The 17,269-nt window shown below is 41.0% G+C and overlaps 2 protein-coding genes and 1 long non-coding RNA gene across 10 annotated transcripts in view; 1 reads left to right on the forward strand and 2 right to left on the reverse strand.

Moving 5' to 3' along the window:
- LOC146360991 (cholecystokinin receptor type A-like) overlaps positions 1–11,293 on the forward strand; it is a 37,302-nt gene extending 26,009 nt beyond the window's left edge. Inside the window, exons 1-5 of one of the 8 annotated variants that reach the window (XR_014799436.1) lie at positions 7,908–9,132; positions 9,904–9,992; positions 10,081–10,237; positions 10,397–10,828; positions 10,916–10,934. Coding sequence is in view for 5 of the 8 variants with exons in the window: in XM_084921692.1 (XP_084777818.1) it covers positions 9,043–9,132; positions 9,904–9,992; positions 10,081–10,237; positions 10,751–10,939 (525 nt within the window). In the remaining 3 variants the exon portion in view is untranslated. Of the gene's footprint in view, positions 1–7,907; positions 9,133–9,903; positions 9,993–10,080; positions 10,238–10,396 lie in introns of those variants that run through there. The other 7 variants (XR_014799437.1, XM_084921696.1, XM_084921692.1 and 4 more) reach the window with 7 other exon arrangements.
- On the reverse strand, positions 937–1,553 carry LOC146360992 (E3 SUMO-protein ligase ZBED1-like). The gene has a single exon (XM_084921219.1). It carries the CDS (start codon positions 1,551–1,553, stop codon positions 1,044–1,046), a length of 510 nt encoding a protein of 169 aa, XP_084777345.1. The 3' UTR covers positions 937–1,043.
- Positions 6,929–7,826, reverse strand: LOC146360993 (uncharacterized). The gene is made up of 3 exons (XR_014799439.1): positions 7,722–7,826; positions 7,559–7,648; positions 6,929–7,480 (listed from the first exon to the last, which is right to left on the reverse strand). It is a non-coding gene; the product is annotated as an uncharacterized LOC146360993 (long non-coding RNA).
- Positions 11,294–17,269: the final 5,976 nt, after the last annotated feature.

Raw genomic sequence — 17,269 nt, forward strand, 5'->3', positions numbered from 1 at the left:
CAACTTTTAACTTTTGACTATTCAGCTTTTTCCCTTTAAACAAATTTAAAGTGAAACAACACAAAACACTGCAAACCACAACGCAATTAAATATAAATTAAAATATGAAAACAAAAAGAAGATGCATATTCTCTGTCATATGGGCCTGCATGAATAAACTTTCTGTATCATTTATCATCCGCAACTGAAAATAGTTGTGGATGATTACTATACCTTTCTAATGTGACATTGTTGTCCCTGGCTCTCTTTCTTTGTGTCTCCCTCTCGCTCTGTTCCTGTGCTACTGCGACTATAACTACCGCCCCTCCCCCCTCTTCCCAGCGCAAGCACAAGGCTCGCGTGCGGAGTGAAGCGGAAAAAAAGTGCGAGAGAGAGGGTGAGAGAAAGAGAGAGAGAGGAAAAAAAAAAACACGGCTCGCGATAAGGAGCCGGCTCGCGTCGTTCACGTCAAAGATCCGGCTCTAAGAGCCATTTCGTTCACGACCGACCCATCACTAGCGAGAGAGAGGGTGAGAGAAAGAAAAAAAAAAACCCACGGCTCCCAATGAAGAGTCGGCTCGCGTCGTTCACTTCAAAGAGTCGGCTCTAAGAGCCATTTCGTTCGCGACCGACACATCACTAATGCCCACACCTCTCTTCTTTCATCTTTGGAAAGGCACTTAAGGTCTTTAAACCTGGGATCAAGAGCAGTAGCGATCTTCAGCCATGTGAGATTGCTGCTGTCCCTCCGCTGAGCTAGGTCTGTGGTAAAAACCTTCTTAAACCTCAAAACATAGACTGGGTCATCATCTGAGGGCTCCATAATCCTGAACAAATGACACAAGGCTGGCAACACCATGGAACAGGAGACATACCGCTCTCCCCCCAGCAGTTCGGTCACATATCTGTAATAGAAAGATCAAGTCTGTATTTTTCTATTAATCACACAGAGACAAACATAAATACCACATATGAAAATACACAGAGAGGTGGAGGTGGAGAACATATTTGAAAACAAAGCTAGAACACAAAGATAGACACACAATCATGAGAAACAAAATTATTTACCTGCAATGTTGAAGTAGTTCCTCCAGCTTTTGCAGTCTGTCAAGTTCCTGGTCAGTCAACATGGTCACCTTGCTGTTTTGCTGAGTCAGGATGGTGGTCAGCCCAGATTTGTTTCTCTGGATCCGCTTGATCATCTCTAGGGTGGAGTTCCATCTTGTTGGAACGTCCTGAACAAGCGGTTCTGTTTGATGTCCATGTGCAGCTTGCTGTGCCTTTAATTCCTGCACGTTTGCTGGACTATGCTTAAAATGTCCAACAATCTTGCGACATTTGGCCAGAGCCCTTTCAAATGCACTGTCATTAAGAGAAACTGTGACCGTTCTTTGCAGAATGTGGGCCATGCAGAGCATGTGTTCAAATGGAAGTAGTCTGGCAGCCGCAACCATGTTACGAGCACTGTCGATGCCAAGCGTGGTTACCTTGTCCTTGGTTTTCCATTCGTTTGCAACATTTAGAAAATGGTCAGCACACGCCTCAGCATAGTGTCTCTCTTCAGTTTTATTCATTGTTAGTGCAAACGATTGCACAGTCCAGTTGTTATCAATAAAATGCGCCGATACCCCCAAGTAATTATCGTTGTTCACCGAAGTCCAGTGGTCTCCGGTGAGAGCGACGTTCCTTACTTGCACAAGCTTGCTGGACTGCTGAGCCCTCTGGTCCTACAAAGTGTCCAGTCTCGACACAATGGTTCCTCTCGAGGGCAGATTGTAACACGTATCTCCTGATGCAGCGCGAATGACTTCTCTCAGTCTATCATCTTCTACTATGCTAAATGGTCCGCAGTTTTTAGCTATCCAAACAACCAAGGAATTGGTTAATTTTTCTCTCACATTTTATGTTATTCATCCACGGGCACCATACTCCTGAAGCGTAGACTGGCGAGGTCCCGTAGAGGCGGATTCAGTTGGGTGTTTTGCTCTCAGGTGATACGCCAGTGATGAACAGCTTCTGTGGTACCTGAATTCAGCTTTGCAAATTGTGCACCTTACTCTCGTTTTGTCCAACAAGCCATCAGGCAACTTCTTAAAGAGAAACTTTCCACCCAAAAGTCCGCCCTTGTCCATGCTGGTGTGTGTTAGCTAGTGTTAGCTAGATAGTAGCATGGTGTCACTTCTTCTTCTTATCATTTCTGTCAGGCCAAACGCCAGCATAGCACACTGTTGCCCCCTCCTCCAGAGGTGCTCATGGGTTTAAAGGTCTTAGATTACAGGAAATTAAAAAAAAAAAAAAATCAGCGTTAAATTTTTTTAACACGTTAAATATTTCGCATTGATCTCAACAATTAACACGTTAATTTTGACAGCACTAATATAGATATATAATCATTGCCCTTATGTGTCCTAATATGGTTATCATTATGTAGAAAGAGCCAGACAGAGGATTTATTTTCAACCTTATAACATTTACAGTATCTGTGTCTGTGCTGACAAAATGTGCTGTCTTTATTTAGAATGCAGCTTAGTGCAGAGATGAGCTATGTTATACATTTAGAAAGCACCATGTTCTGTTCTTTTAAGATGCAAGACTTTACGCCTTTAAATGTCCATTTGAGAAAGGACCTTTTACAAGTTCCTGTTTTTGTAGTTCAGCAAGACGCTCACACTCATAAAATGGTCACGCCATAAATGGTGACAGGAAGTGACACACACACACTCTGCTTACACATGCGTGCCTTAAAAACCGCCACGTGGTAACTGAATTGTATGTAATCACTGTTGTCAATAAAAAGAGGCAAAGAGGGAACTCAGGTTTGGAGTTGCTTGGACGGGCGAGTGATAGCACTGCTCACTTCGACGTACCCCCTTGCCGGCAAGAAAACCAATTGAACTATGAGTGTCTTGCTTCGTTCACAGTGACAGGTCTCTGAGACAGCGAGGTCTGTGAGTTTAGACCTAACATTAATTTGGTCCTTCGAGCCTGGATCCTAAGAAGCCGCCACCCACCGAGGGGAGGGAGGACACGCCGAAGTCTGTCGATAGCCAGGACCTGATCAGGCATCTGGGATGCCTGATCAAAGCCCTGGGACGTGAATTTGTGGCCAGGCCGCTGTCATACCGTCTGACCTTCCCTCGTGGGGCGGGATCCAGAGACCCCCACTGTGAGCGAGAGCAACACAAAAGTGAGTAGAGTGTGACAACACGTTCTCACTCCCAAAGCGTAACATTTTACGCTAGGTGACAAATCGTCAACATATTACGTTTTCGGCTACCCAACACGTTCCTAAATGACGACCTCGGAAAAATGAGGAAATATGAGAACCGTCTGGACTCAATCTACACATGTTCACTCTTTTTCTTCAAATCGCTTGGAAACACGCTATTTAACGTCATTAAAGTCAGTCCTGGTTAAGGTCAGGAATAAGGTTATGGTTAGGCCTAGGGATAAGGTTAGGTTTAGGGCTAGAATACAGGGCTGGAACGTCTATTACCGCGGGAGCGTCATTCTACTGGATTTCATCCATAACCCGGCGCGTACCATAAGAACGCGGAAGGTCTCCTTTCGCGTTCCTCAGGAACGCCGCGGGACGTGACAAAACGTCAGCATGTTACGCCTCGGGAGTGAGAATGGGCTCAGTGTGAAAGTCTTTATCGCCACGTTAAAGCCGTAGTCAGGGACTGCATGGAGCCCAGTGTCTGGGACATGAGAAGGGGCTCGTCACCGCTATGTGGGGTGACAAACAGAAGTCTTTACCGCTGTGTGGGGTAAAGCCACAGTCTGGGACTGTGCAGAGCCTGGTGTCTGGGACACGCAAAGGAGGCTTGTCACTTGGGGTGACACATTGTGGAGTCTGTGTAGGCCTATTCTGTGTGAGTGTCTGCGTATGTATGCGTGAGTGCAGAACAGACATGTAGTCTGTGGCACTAATTGTTGTCAAAGTGAAGAAATACTACATTCTAGCACAACTACCAAGATTTGGTTTGAATACTATGATTTTGCAGACATACTATGTTTTAGCACAAATACTATGATTAGGTTCAAATACTTTGGCACAAATTATATGATTTTGCAGAAATACTATGAATTAGCAGAAATACTATGATTGAAATGAAAAAGCTGAATCATACATGAATAGCCCAATAATTTGAGAACATTTTAAAGTTTGAATGGAGTTTGTACATGAAAGTATGAGGAAGTAGTTAAGTTTCAAAAACAAGCAAGTTTTAGCATAATTTTGGAAATTTCCCATTCATTTCAATGGGACAAAAAAATTGTATAAAAAATGTAATATCTCAAAAAGTATAGAAGTTATGAGCACCAAAAGTCATAGCCAGAAAGAGCAGATTTTTTTAAAAAATAGAACGGTGAAAATAGCACCAAAATATAGCAGCAAAATATAGGTAAGAAAAAAAACAAGCTTTCTTCACTTGTTTCATTGATTTCATTTAACTGATGGTTAGTAGTAGTTCTAGTAAATCAAAGGACATTCACAGTGTTTTGCACTTCTCTTTATTTTAATTTAAATTGAATTCATGTTTCACATCCAGTTTTTCTTTAAAAACTGCACAGCCTTAAGATGAAATGTCTGTAAATTTGAAGTATCTATCTGGATTATCACTCACTCGCTCTGTCTCGCTGCCTTATCGTCACTCCCAAAACTCTCCCTCTTCCTAAACAACAAAATCCCACATGTTGACTTTTTTTTTTAATTGGTCGACATGGTGCATTTTTCCACCGATAGGAAAGAGGTCGCTTTTTTCCCCTTTCTTTACTGTTTTCGCGCTGTCCTTAGAAAATGCTTAAAACACACACACACAAAAACGTGATGACAGTATTTAGAATATAGCATGGCTTATATATATTATCATAACTCTGGATTTACTGGCCTGTAATTAAAATTTAATTTAATTAAAATTTATAAACGTTGAAGTCCGAACTTTGAATGTGGGCTGAAATAGAGACTCAGCGTGGCTGCAGCTTTTTGCTATGTCAGCTTAAAATAGTCATGTGATTTGGAGGTGCAGGGTGTTGGTGGACCACAGAGGGTTAATAACACTCACCTTCCTTCCATTTCCAGAGTGTAACATCCAACCACCTGTGTAAAATCCGAAATTCCCATGGTGTTGTTCAAAATGTGCTCTGGCACAATCATAAGCATTGCTTGTAGTGATGCGCGAATCATGAACGAATCGTTCAATACTCGAGAATCACTTTACTGACTCATGAATCATGATTCACAAGCCCAACTGACTCACTGACTCATCCCTGTTGCTGTTAGCAGCAATGTATCTAGCTTATAATTAAAATTGTGGAGAAAAACACAACATCCAGTATCGTAACAAAAAAAATTCTGCTCTGAACTGGAAGAAAAAACCCTGAGTAGAAGCTCACATCAAGAAAATAGCTCCTCGGTTCACAGTAGCATCGCTCTGCTAACATGCTAACAGCACATTTGAGCTACTCACCCCCTCCCTTCCTGTGCTGAATCATAGAGCGAACGAATCACTCACTCACTCACTCACTAACCCCCTCCTTCCTGTGCTGAATCGTAAGCCTAAGCGAATCACTCAGGACTCGCTCACCCCCTCCCTCCTGGCTCACAGCTTCTTCTTCTTCTTGGTTGGCAACCAATGTTAAGGCGCATTACCACCCCCTGGCTCACAGCTCAGTGGACATTTAGATGAGAAAATATATATTTAACACATTTAAGGAAAATACTAATAAAATAAAAAATAAAAATATATTAAAATAAAATAAAATAAAAAAATAAATAAATGTTTATTAAGCAATTTTGATAGGAAATTGCTTAATTTTAGAAATGTTTTTGCTCTTTTTTGCTCTATAGAATAGTTTTTTTCTTTTAGAATCATTCATCTTAGCAGTAGGATTTACATGAAAAGAGAAACAAATTAAGTTTGAGTGAAAATGTACATTTTTTGCACTCTCTGGTCAACTGACTCAGTGAATCAAATGACTCAAAAAACCGATTCACTTTGGTGAGTGACTCATTAAAACTCGATTCAGTAAAAAGAATCAAGTTTACCATCACTAATTGCTTGCTACTGAAAACAAGAAAAAAGCCGGTCCTGCTATGGACTGAACCATTTGTTAATGTGGAGGGGGGGGGACACTATCCAATATATTCAGTTTTAGCATTTACATTCACTGTTGACTGTAACTACGCTCAAACTGTTAATGCTATCTTATTTTAATAAACAACACTGTCATATTCAAAACTGGGGTGGCACGGGATCATTTTAGGGTGGCACTTGCCACCCTTCTAGATCCGCCCCTGCTGCCAAGCTGGAGGGCGAGGTGAGCGAGGTGCGCGGGGGTCCTGCCTGATGGCGGGATGCTGTCGCAGGCTGCATGGTCCTGCCTCTGAGCCCTGGCTCACTTCCACTCCTGCTGCACCGCTGCTGCTTGCCATATGGGTGGCCATCAGGCCAGCTCCCGGGCTTCCGCTGGAGGCGCGGGCGACCGCCAGAGTGGACACTTCCCCGTCGCTGGGCCGGGGCATGGGGCGCCGATGGTCCGGGCCGATTCCCTCGCGGGGAATCGGGCGATGGGGGTATATGGCAGGGCGTGTTCTGCGATGCCGCTGCAGGTTTGGTGGTGGTGATGTGTACCGCTGCCAGCGGGAGAGCTGCAGCCATTGAATGTACTGTTACAGCAACCGTGTGATTATTGTAAGAATAAATGATACTGCGAAGCATGAAAATGCCATCGGGTCTGCCGTGGTGGCGATCTTTTTTTTTTTTTTTTTTTTTTTTTTAAATCTTAAGTGCAGGCAAACCAGTAAACAAATTAAAAAAAAATACTGTTGATAAACTATAATACAAAAATTACAATTAAAATTCTCAACAACAAAAACAATTGGTAAAAATATAATTAATATGTGTGACCCGTGGTAGGTACCTATTTAAAATAGGACAGAGCCGTAGGCGCACAGTCAGTTAAAAGAGTTTAATTTTGAATACAAAATAAAAGTGACAGTGTAACAGCGGCACCTAAAACAATTAAAAAGCTTTACCTTACTAAAAGCGGTAAAACTGTATAATTGCCCGTGAGACCGGACAAGCGCTGCGGGGAACAGTTTAAAAACAAATCAACATAGCACACAGGTTAAAAAGGGACGGCAACTCACACATGACCCCAAATGGGCAAAACACTATAGAAAGAGGCAAATCTTCAGTGCCGTCTTCACTCAGGCCCACCGCTGTGCATGCAAAAGCGGGGAGACAAAAAAGGATTTGTTTTCCCTGCAGCGAGATATATCTGTCTATATATAAAAAAGAGGGTTTAAAATACTAAAAGAACCAATATCTGTGGTGCCTGCTGATACAGAAAAAATTAAAACAAAAACAAAACAATCGACAGCCGCAGCAGTCAGTCTGTCGACTCACACCAGTTTAAAACAAATTAAAACACACTGATGTGTCGGGTCCTTTGCCCGCAGCCAGAAATCCACCTGGCAAAGCAGCAGCTCGGTACTCTGTGAATAAAAGGCAGGAGATCACTTAGCTGGACAGTAAAACACAGGAATATTCCTCAACTGAATTGGTTTTGTTACCTGTCCACAAGTTCGTGTCACACCCTAATAAATGTGGGTCAGTGGCGATGAAGTCCACTATACCGTTCTCACGGGAGCAATGTTTCCCACCTACAAGGGTGCAAATAACTGTAAACCTCTGCCAACAGCCAGAGCTCAAGTGGTACATTTTTGTGTAACCTACCGTTCTAACAGAAGTTTAGAGGAGGACCCGTATCAGACTTTCATAGACAGAAGTTAAGAAACACCAACTTGCCCAACTTCTACCAAGCACTCGCAGCTTCAGGTTTGCAGAGGAATACCCAATTGCCCACACCTGCGCTTATGAAAGGATCAAAGACCAGCTCCGCCCACCAGGGGCGGTCCCAAGTCTCCAGGTCTCACCTGTCACATATGTAAACAACTTAATAACCCCCAAAGTGTCTAAGTTACGTGAAGTGTCAGCGCAACACCGAAACATAAGAGGGGGAGGAAGCAAAGTGTGCGAGCGCTGTTGGAGAAACGGAGCTAGGCAGACAGAGGAGAACTGAAGTTCGACCAGGTATCAAAGCAAATCATTCGTACTGTACAAATAATGTAAATATGATGGTTTGTCACGAAAGATTGATGTCAAACTGATCACTTAACCCATATTACATTACTTGCTCTTCAAGTGAATTAACAAATGGCGAAATGAAAAGCCGAACAACAACAATGCTGCTTCTTTATAGAGTCTTAGCTTACATGTGTGTTTATTTCATATTTTCAGTTGTTACCCTCCACGGCTAAATAAATCGGTTTCAGTAATGTACTGATATACAAGAATGGACATAAGGGTAGATGTTATTTTATATATTATGCTTTGTATGTTGTTCAGTATATTTCTATGCAAAACAAGAGGAATTTCAATACACAGCAGTATATTCACAGTTTAAACCAGATACTTACCTACACTTTATGGAAAACACAAGACATTTCTTTACTGTACAACATCAATTTAGAGTAAACTTGTTTTGTTTTGGATAAATAAACATTGAAATATCTTTTGAATTAGTTAAATGTCAGAATAAAGAGAGACAGAGCTGTCTATTTTTTAGCACTTTCATCAAATTTAGGAGTACATATACACTAAGTTTATTGTTAATTAATAAGAAAACTCCAGACGATTCCATTCTGAGCTGAAGAAGCTTCTGATAGGTTAGTAGAGTCCATGTGAGTAAATTGGTGGCACACCTGTGGATGCATATAAGGCAAAACAAGAGAAAATCAAGAGATGTCAACCAAAACACCAGGAAAAGAACTGTGGAGCTCCATAAGTGTGGCTCAATTTTGAATACAATTTGGTGCCATTTACAATTAAGAAATATAGATAGTTTCTCTCTTTACTCTTAAATTTAACAAATAGTTGTTTTATATTTACCAATCTAAAAAAATAAACATTTAGTCTGATTTGATGTTACAATTAAAAAAGTGTTTGTGTTTTTATCTGAAGAGTATGTAAATATCTGGTTTCAGCTGTATATTTGATGATTTTCAGCACAAAGAGGGAGAGAGAGGAACAGAGAGGGAGAGAGAGAGAGGAGAATGAGGACAGAACAGAGATGGAACAAGAGCAGGTGAGACACACATGTTAGTCAAATGGTTGTTTACCAAAAGTATCACCGCATCATAGGTACTCATGTATTTCGTACCTAGTGTTTCTTTTTAGGTTTGTTATTTTTCCAATTCTATATTTATTAAGTTATGCAGGCTTGTTTGCACAACAAGGCTAAATAATTATATAAACTTTTCTGAATCTAAATAATTTACTTTGGTAGAATTAAAAAATAAGTGTAGTGCAGGTCTATGATGATTTTTAATGCTACTATCATCTAGTTCTGATTCTGGTTCTGTCTTGGTTAAGTCCTAAGTAGTCCTGATTTTGAACTGTTGTAGTCCTGTTTTAATTCCGGATCAGTTCTGGGTCTGGTTGAATTGGGGTTTAGTCCTCGTGTCTTGATACAGCCCAGACTTTGTTCTGCCTTGCTGCTTAATTAAAAAACTAGTTTAAGGTGTCCTGCAGATGTGATAATAATTTTTTTTCCTATATGAAGTCATTCTTTTTTTAACAAAACTCAAAACAGAGCCAATTAATCTTTCAGTCATTTCTAACCCCCCCCCCCCCCCCCCCCCTTCAAAATCCCACATGCATACTACCCTTTAGGGCTAAGCCCCGGGTGTTTCAAATGTCTGCCTCCGCCTCTGTTTGAATCTGGTGAAGATTAAATTACCAAAGTTTGAATTTGTCCACAGGTACATGTTTCTGTGGCGCTCATCATTATTAGCCTCTGAAGTGCTGGACTAAGTGTCAGTATCGAGGATTTTTAACCTTCTCCCTTCCTCCACAGAAGCTACTGTATCAATGGCCTGTAAATGTGGTCCCCAAAGCACCACCAGGCACTGTTCTTGCTCCTCCACCCACCAGGTCCACTCCAAGGTAAGTTTGCTGTCCTGCCTTTTCTCACCGTCCGGCAGGTTTCTCACCGTGTTGACATGTACTCTTACTCTGTGTTTTATCCCTGTAGAAAACGAACACGTCAATCCCATCAGGATGATGGACGCCCTTATATTAAGAAGCCACCAAATGCCTTCATGGTCTATCTGAAAGAGCAGAGGCCAAAGGTGGTGGCTGAATTGAACATGAGTGGGAGTGCAGCTGTGAATGCAGTTGTGGGAGCGAGAGTAAGTGTGTAACTAACTCTACATACATTTATGGATCTGTTCATGTTTTGTGCTCGTGTTTATGCATGTGTACCAGCTGTCCTGTAGTAATGTGTAGTAACAGTGTAGCTGTGCATTTATATATGCTGACGGTGTGTTCCTGTGGTCTTCTGTCCACAGTGGAAGTTGCTCTCAAAAGATGAGCAGGCGAAATATTTTGATCGGGTGGAGACAGAAAGATGGCGTCACACAAAAGAGCATCCACAGTGGTCCACTAAAGACAACTACATATGTCCAAAGTGCCAACATTCATACATGTGCATGTGACTGCACTGAGTGATGAAACATTTACATCAGAGAGTTTGTATCAGCTCGTGAAAATTCTAATGTGTTTGTTTTTAGGGCAAGAGAATAAGAAATTGCAGCTGTACCACCGGTGCGAGACTATTTCTGGGAATCACAGCATTTCCTTCATCTGAAAGACAAACATTTGTTTCAAAAAAGAAGACTCATTGTGTTTTTTTTGTGTTGCAGTGTCTGCATCTGACCAGGAAGATCAACAGGTCAAGAAGCCTTACATCACGCCAGCTCAGCAGCCACAGACACAGCCAGGTATTACTAGCCTGCCTCACCAGCAGGCAGTGTGTCTGCAGCTGCCAAATCAGGTCCTCTCCTTCTCACATGTGGATGTTCCTACAGACCTCTGCGCTGGTCCTAAACTAAGTAACACCAGCCCTGCTTTTCCTGCGGATTCCACTCCATCGACATCATTTGCCTCCCAAGCAAGACTGTTTCAACCCCAAACAGACCCCGTTCTTTTCACCGATACTGACATGTGGTCAGTGCTTGACCACCTTCCCATCATGGCACAGGGTGATCTGATCTCACCTCAATCAGACGCTTCCACTGGTCCTCAGCTAAACCAGAAAAGCGCTGCACCCACTCAGACAACGTCCCAAAGCTACGCAGACCTTACTACTGTGGACTTCAGCCAGAATGACAGTTAAAAACTTTGATTGAACTTTTTTAATGTATCACCACAAGATCAAAACAATAAAACAACAAGATTCATAAGGAGTGTTTGTCAAGTTACTTGAAATTAGTAATTAGTTACTAATTACTTCTCCAAGAAAGTAATCCTGTTACTTTACTGATTACTTATTTTCAAATGTAATTGGTTACTTTATTACTTAGTTACTTTTTAAAAACATGATATACAACCTCAATACATTATAAAGCAACAGACCTTTCAGCCCAATTCTATTTTTTCTGCATAATCCACAATGAAAAAGTCTGTTTTTAAAACTGGTTTTATTAATCTTTTAACTTTATGCACATTGCATCAAGCAAAAATTAAATTCCATGCAACATTCTCTGATTGGAAGGGTTTTTTTTAACACTTAAGCCCATTTTCTTTATATTCCAGCATATAAAATAAACTGTTTTGCGTTTCACGCTTTCAAATAGATGCAAGTAAAACACAGCAAAAAATAAATAAAATCAAAGATTCAGCGGCACCAAGTCCTTTCGCTCTTAAATCTATTTTACAGGCTTTTTTAATTGGTTTGGTACTATTTTTATAACCAAAGTGTGCATTTTCAAATCTCTCAATACAAAACTCACATTTGATCACATTTGTAACACCACTAGTCATTCTTTCAAATCTGATGTCATGATTTCATTGTATTTGCACATATTTTCATTCCACTTAATCATTGTTTCAGAACACATGATCATTGTGATATATTTTGAGAACATTTGCTTTAATCACCCAAACAAAACAGTAAGATCTTTTTGCAACTTAGTACTTTTACCAATCATTTCATTCAGGAGCAAATAATACAAGGTAAGCGTTTCAAATTGTCCTTGGTGATGAATGAGTGTAACTGAAGTGTAAAACTTTACACAGCAAATATCACACTTATGTTCAGACATAAAAAAAAAAAATATATATATATACACACACACACACACACACACACACACACACACACACACACAAAAAAAACGGAGAAAAACAAACAAGTCATTTACATAGGCGAAATATATTTTTATTTTATTTTTATCACTTTTACACAATTAATCAAGCCGGTCATTAACATTGGGCCATAAATTTTCATCAACATCACAGTGGATGTCTTCGTTGTTCAGGCACCGTGGGAAAAATCTCCTGGCATGACCAATCCAGGCTTGACATTGCTCAGCAGTTATATCACCACAAGCTTCACACATGGCTTGAAGGAGGGAGACATGCTCATGGGGATGGCGATCATACACCTTCCACCTCCATGTAGGGAAGAATTCCTCAACTGGGTTGAGGAAAGGGGAATATGGTGGAAGATAGAGGGTCATGAAGCGAGGATGTGTTTGAAACCATTCCTGAACCAGCTGTGCATGGTGGAAGCTGACATTGTCCCACACAACAACATAGACAATGTCTTCTCCCTGACAGGCCTGCTCCAGTTCATTTAAAAAAAAAAAAAAAAACACCTATCAGGTGTTCAGTGTTGTATGACCCTAGAACTGGTCTACAGCCTACCACACCATCTTCAGATATAGCTGCACACATTGAGATGTTTCCCCCACGTTGTCCAGGGACTTGAATGGTAGCCCTTTGTCCAATAAGGTTACGTCCTCTGCGTCTAGTTTTTGCCAGATTGAAACCGGCCTCATCAACAAAAATATACTTGTGATGATTCACAGCAGCGTCCAGCTCCATCACCCTCTAAAATGATAATTTAGTTAGTGTTTTTTTTTGTTTTTTTTTTACAACTAGTAGTTGTCAGTACTGTCACAGTAATTGCATGCCAGTTTAGTGTTGTACCTGAAAATATTCTGAACGCAGTTGTTTCACCCGGACATTGTTCCTCTCAAAAGGAACCAAGTAAATTTGTTTCATGGAAACCTGGTGCTTCTTCAAAAGCCGGGCAATCGTTGGAAGGCTAATTGATGGCACATTGGCAAAGGTGTCATTGCTGTTCTCAATAGCCTGTTTGATTTCTGACAGCCGTATGTCACTCCTTGCCCTGACCATTTCCACCACAGCCAACTCCTGCTGGTCAGTCAAAACACGTGGGCGACCACCACCAGGTTGTCTCCTGTTAATTCTGAAGACAATCATATACTGTCAATATTGAAGTATTACAAATTACATTACTGTAAACTGACAATTACATGTTGTTCATCTATACAATAGAGTACTATATTTTAGAAGTGAAGTTGCTATAGCAGACATACCGGTTTTCTTGGCGAAAAGTTCTGATGATAGAGCTGACAGTTGACCTTTGTAAATTAGGCTGTACCAACCTGGCAGCCTCAGCCATGGTAAAGCCTCTGTTAACCACATGGTCAACAATGATGGCCCAGACTTCATTAGAGATGATGCTGCGTTGTCTTCTGCCTACATTTCTCTGAAGACCACCTCTCTGTCAAGGAGCACCACCACCTCTTCGATGAAGGTTTCCTCTCCCTACGAGTCTATCCTGCTCCATATTTGAACAGTGCAAAGTCTCAAACACAGTTCTACTTATATGGTAACTAATTGTGATCATCAGGGGGAAACAATTAGCAATTAGTATTTCTAGATTGAAAGCTCTTGCAGCAATGTGTAACTTACAAATGACCAGACAACAATCAGTCAAGTTGAAAATCCATGGACATAATGAATGATTCATTGATTAAACATTAAGATCAGTTGAATTAAATGACAGACAAATGTATTAAACTGAATAATAAGAGATACAAATCAAAAATTTTATAGTGATAACATTATGAAAGGCAGTAACTGTGAACAAAACATTTATTTAGATGAAACACTTATTTTGTGTAGTGAAAAGGATATTTTGTCATTATGTGTATTGTACTAACACAATTGACCCCCTATGAGCAAGGAAGAAACCTCCAGCAGAACAAGGCTCAGGGAGGGGCGGGGCCATCTGCCGCGACCAGGAAGAGATCTCAAAGGTGGGTCCTGGCCCATCAAGGTGGCTCTTCTATGTTGTACTATGCGCTTATGAAGTGGTTGTTTGGTCTCTCCAATATAGAGGTCTGAGTACTGAATACAGCATACACTACGTTGTTTAGTTTGTGTTTGTGTTTTTAGTCCCTGGGATTCTGAGAGTATGATTGGATCTAAAGTACACTGGGATGCCGCGCTTGGAGAAGACTCTCCTGAGTTTTTCTGATAACTTGCTGCCTAAGTGATGACAGTGCTGCTTCATCTCTTATCCTGTTTCTTACTAGTTGGTGTCTGACCTTCTTTACTCCCTCCCACTAGGGCTTAAATACGTGGGACTCTCCACCATTTAGTCTTAGAACTGAAGAAGCTTCTCAAATGAGAGGTTTAGGAAACTTTAACAAGTCCAGTCGCTTTTCTTTCCATGACGTGGATGACTGAGAACCTACACAGACAAAAAAAATCACTAAACACTAAAGTGAAACACTAAAAATAATGACTATTTAACCTACATGAATTGTTGATTGTTTTGTGGCAGTCCTTAAAAATAATGTACTGTAATTCAATAGTAAGAATGTGTCTTCAACACATGTTGAAAACTGTCAAACTTTGTGCATCAACACCGATAAGTAGATACGAGTCTGGTCTACTGAACACTCGTGTTCTTGTAAACAGAAATAAAATTAGCGTCAGGAAGCACAAACTATTAGATCACATGTCGCAACTTTTTAATAAACTCCCCTTTGCCTTTGCTGAAGACACATGAGCACCACAAGGCGATTCTTTAAACACAACAAAACACATGAAGAAACTCATATGACGGCGTTAAAATTAAATGTGCTGTACAAGATAGAATAGCTGCTCTTTCAACCAAGATTGAAAACACAATGGCTCCGGGAGCTTGTTCGACAAGAGTGCACAAGACAGATGGGAAGTGACACGTGTGTCCCGAGGGCACGACGCGAGACTACAGAATTGCCGGACTTCAGCATTGCTGTTTGTGTAGCACCTTTTTTCCTTTGCTTTCCTTTCAGACAAAAAGACCATGTAAACACATTATTCTCTTTCACTCTGATGTCAAACTGACTAACTCCTCAAAGGAGAGCATCGCAGTCGTAGCACCAGCTGTTCTCCCTCAGGCACCTGCAGTAACAAATCCAGGAGTTTTTTTGTAACCTCGCCAACTTGCAGTCGCAGTGAGGCCTTTGATGCAGATGAGCCCAGGTGCTGGGCAGTCTATTGGGCACCGGCAGCTGAGGTGTCACGTTATTGAAGCGGCTAAGAATGAGCCTGGATGCCAGTTTCTTAAGTGAATAAACTGCAATTGGAAAGAAGAGTGGGCAGCAAGAGGACAAGATGTGGGAGGGAAGCTGGCATCTCCGATTCATTTTGAGCATGTGACAGCGAGAACACCAGTGTTGGTTAAGTTACTTTAAATTAGTAACTTAGTTACATTGCTAGTTACTTCTATCAAATGTAACTCAGTTACTTCAACTTACTCGTTACTTTCAAAGTAACTAGTTACTAGGGAAAGTAACTATGGTTTTACTCAGAATTCTCTTGTTAATGTGTTGCTTCCATAACTTTGCCAGTCTTCTAGCTTGCTTACTTGCCAGAAGTGCACTGTGCCACCTACCAATAGAAAGGAAAAAAATAATGTGCATATTTCCACGAGAGAAATCCCACGCCTGGACCGTTGTTGACCGCCGCCATGATTCTAGCCTACGTCACAGCGTCATGTGCGCTTTTTACATCCAACACGAAAACTGCAGTCATGGTGCTTTCGATTGTACTCAGAACTCGGAAATTCTGCCTTCCGAATAGGAAGATGTAGGTAACACCAGACTGCAGATGAGCTGCATACAGAGCTGGACTGGGACAAAAAATCGTTCCTGGCGTTTTGACTGACCGGCCCACCATTATAGGAAAAATCATAAAGCCTTTGAATGAAAACAAACGCTGTTGTGACAGTGATGTACACTGTTTTGATGGTATGTATGTATCAATCTATCAATCGTTTCTTGTAAGACTCAGATAATTATTTTTTAAAAGCTAGACATTTTTAATGAGAATAAGAAAGTATTTCTTTGTGCCCTCCTTTCCCTGTTAATGCCCTACCTGCCCCCCTGGCAAAACTTTGCTAGACCCGCCCCTGCACAATTACCAGCTGTCAGCTACGTAAAAAAAGGATCCTGGTGTTATTTCTCAGAAACAGTTCATAACTTCCCTTCAACTCATTCATGTCACCTAAAAGGTAAACCTGTTTCTCCATCACCTGTTCAGCTCTGATGATTCAGTAAGGACATCTCCTGGTTTCATCTTCATGGTTTCCTCTCACCACATATCCAAACCGATATCATGACCAGCAGCATTTGCAGCTGTGGCTCCAGCAAACATCAGCTGATAGTAGAAATTAATATTAAATAAATTCTAACAACAGCTGATCAAGCTTAAACGTGCTGCTGTTGTTTAGCGCGACATCCGCTGATTTCCTCTTTCTGGCGCAAAGTGGGCGATAAACAAGCAAGAGAGATAAGCTGATCAGCTGATCATTGATCAGTTTCATGATTGAAGTAGAAACAGGAGAGGGAGGTGGAGAGAATGAGAGAAGAAGAGACAGCTGACAGTGTAAATACACAGAATAACTCCAGCTTTGTGTCTTTCTCAGTGTAGCTGAAGTCCGGGACAAACTGTGTTCCTTTTCACTTCATTACGAAACGTGTACTGTTTTCTCTGAATATGAGACGATTCCGTTTGGGATGGTTGGCACCTCTAATAATTAACTTTATGAACAAATAAAGTTCACTATCAGTAACATCATAGCACCCACCCAGCTGTATAGAAACCCCGTCATGCTAGCTAGTACGCAGTACGAAAAAGTCAGCATAACGAAAATAAACTCCACCTAAATTTGATTTATATCTGACCCAGATAGACTGCAGGTCATAACTTCTTACCTGAAGTTCAGTTCAAAAATCTAGCTGCATACTGGTTTAAGAGATTAAATATGTTATATAATCAGAACATTCATTTTATTTATGCAGTAGTTAAAAGACTTATCTGTCAAGCAAAACAGAACAAAACATAGAATCCCCCCT

Source organism: Perissodus microlepis, chromosome 23 (assembly GCF_051167445.1).
Source record: "Perissodus microlepis isolate ML-2025 ecotype Zambia chromosome 23, ASM5116744v1, whole genome shotgun sequence".
NCBI classification, from domain to species: domain Eukaryota; kingdom Metazoa; phylum Chordata; class Actinopteri; order Cichliformes; family Cichlidae; genus Perissodus; species Perissodus microlepis.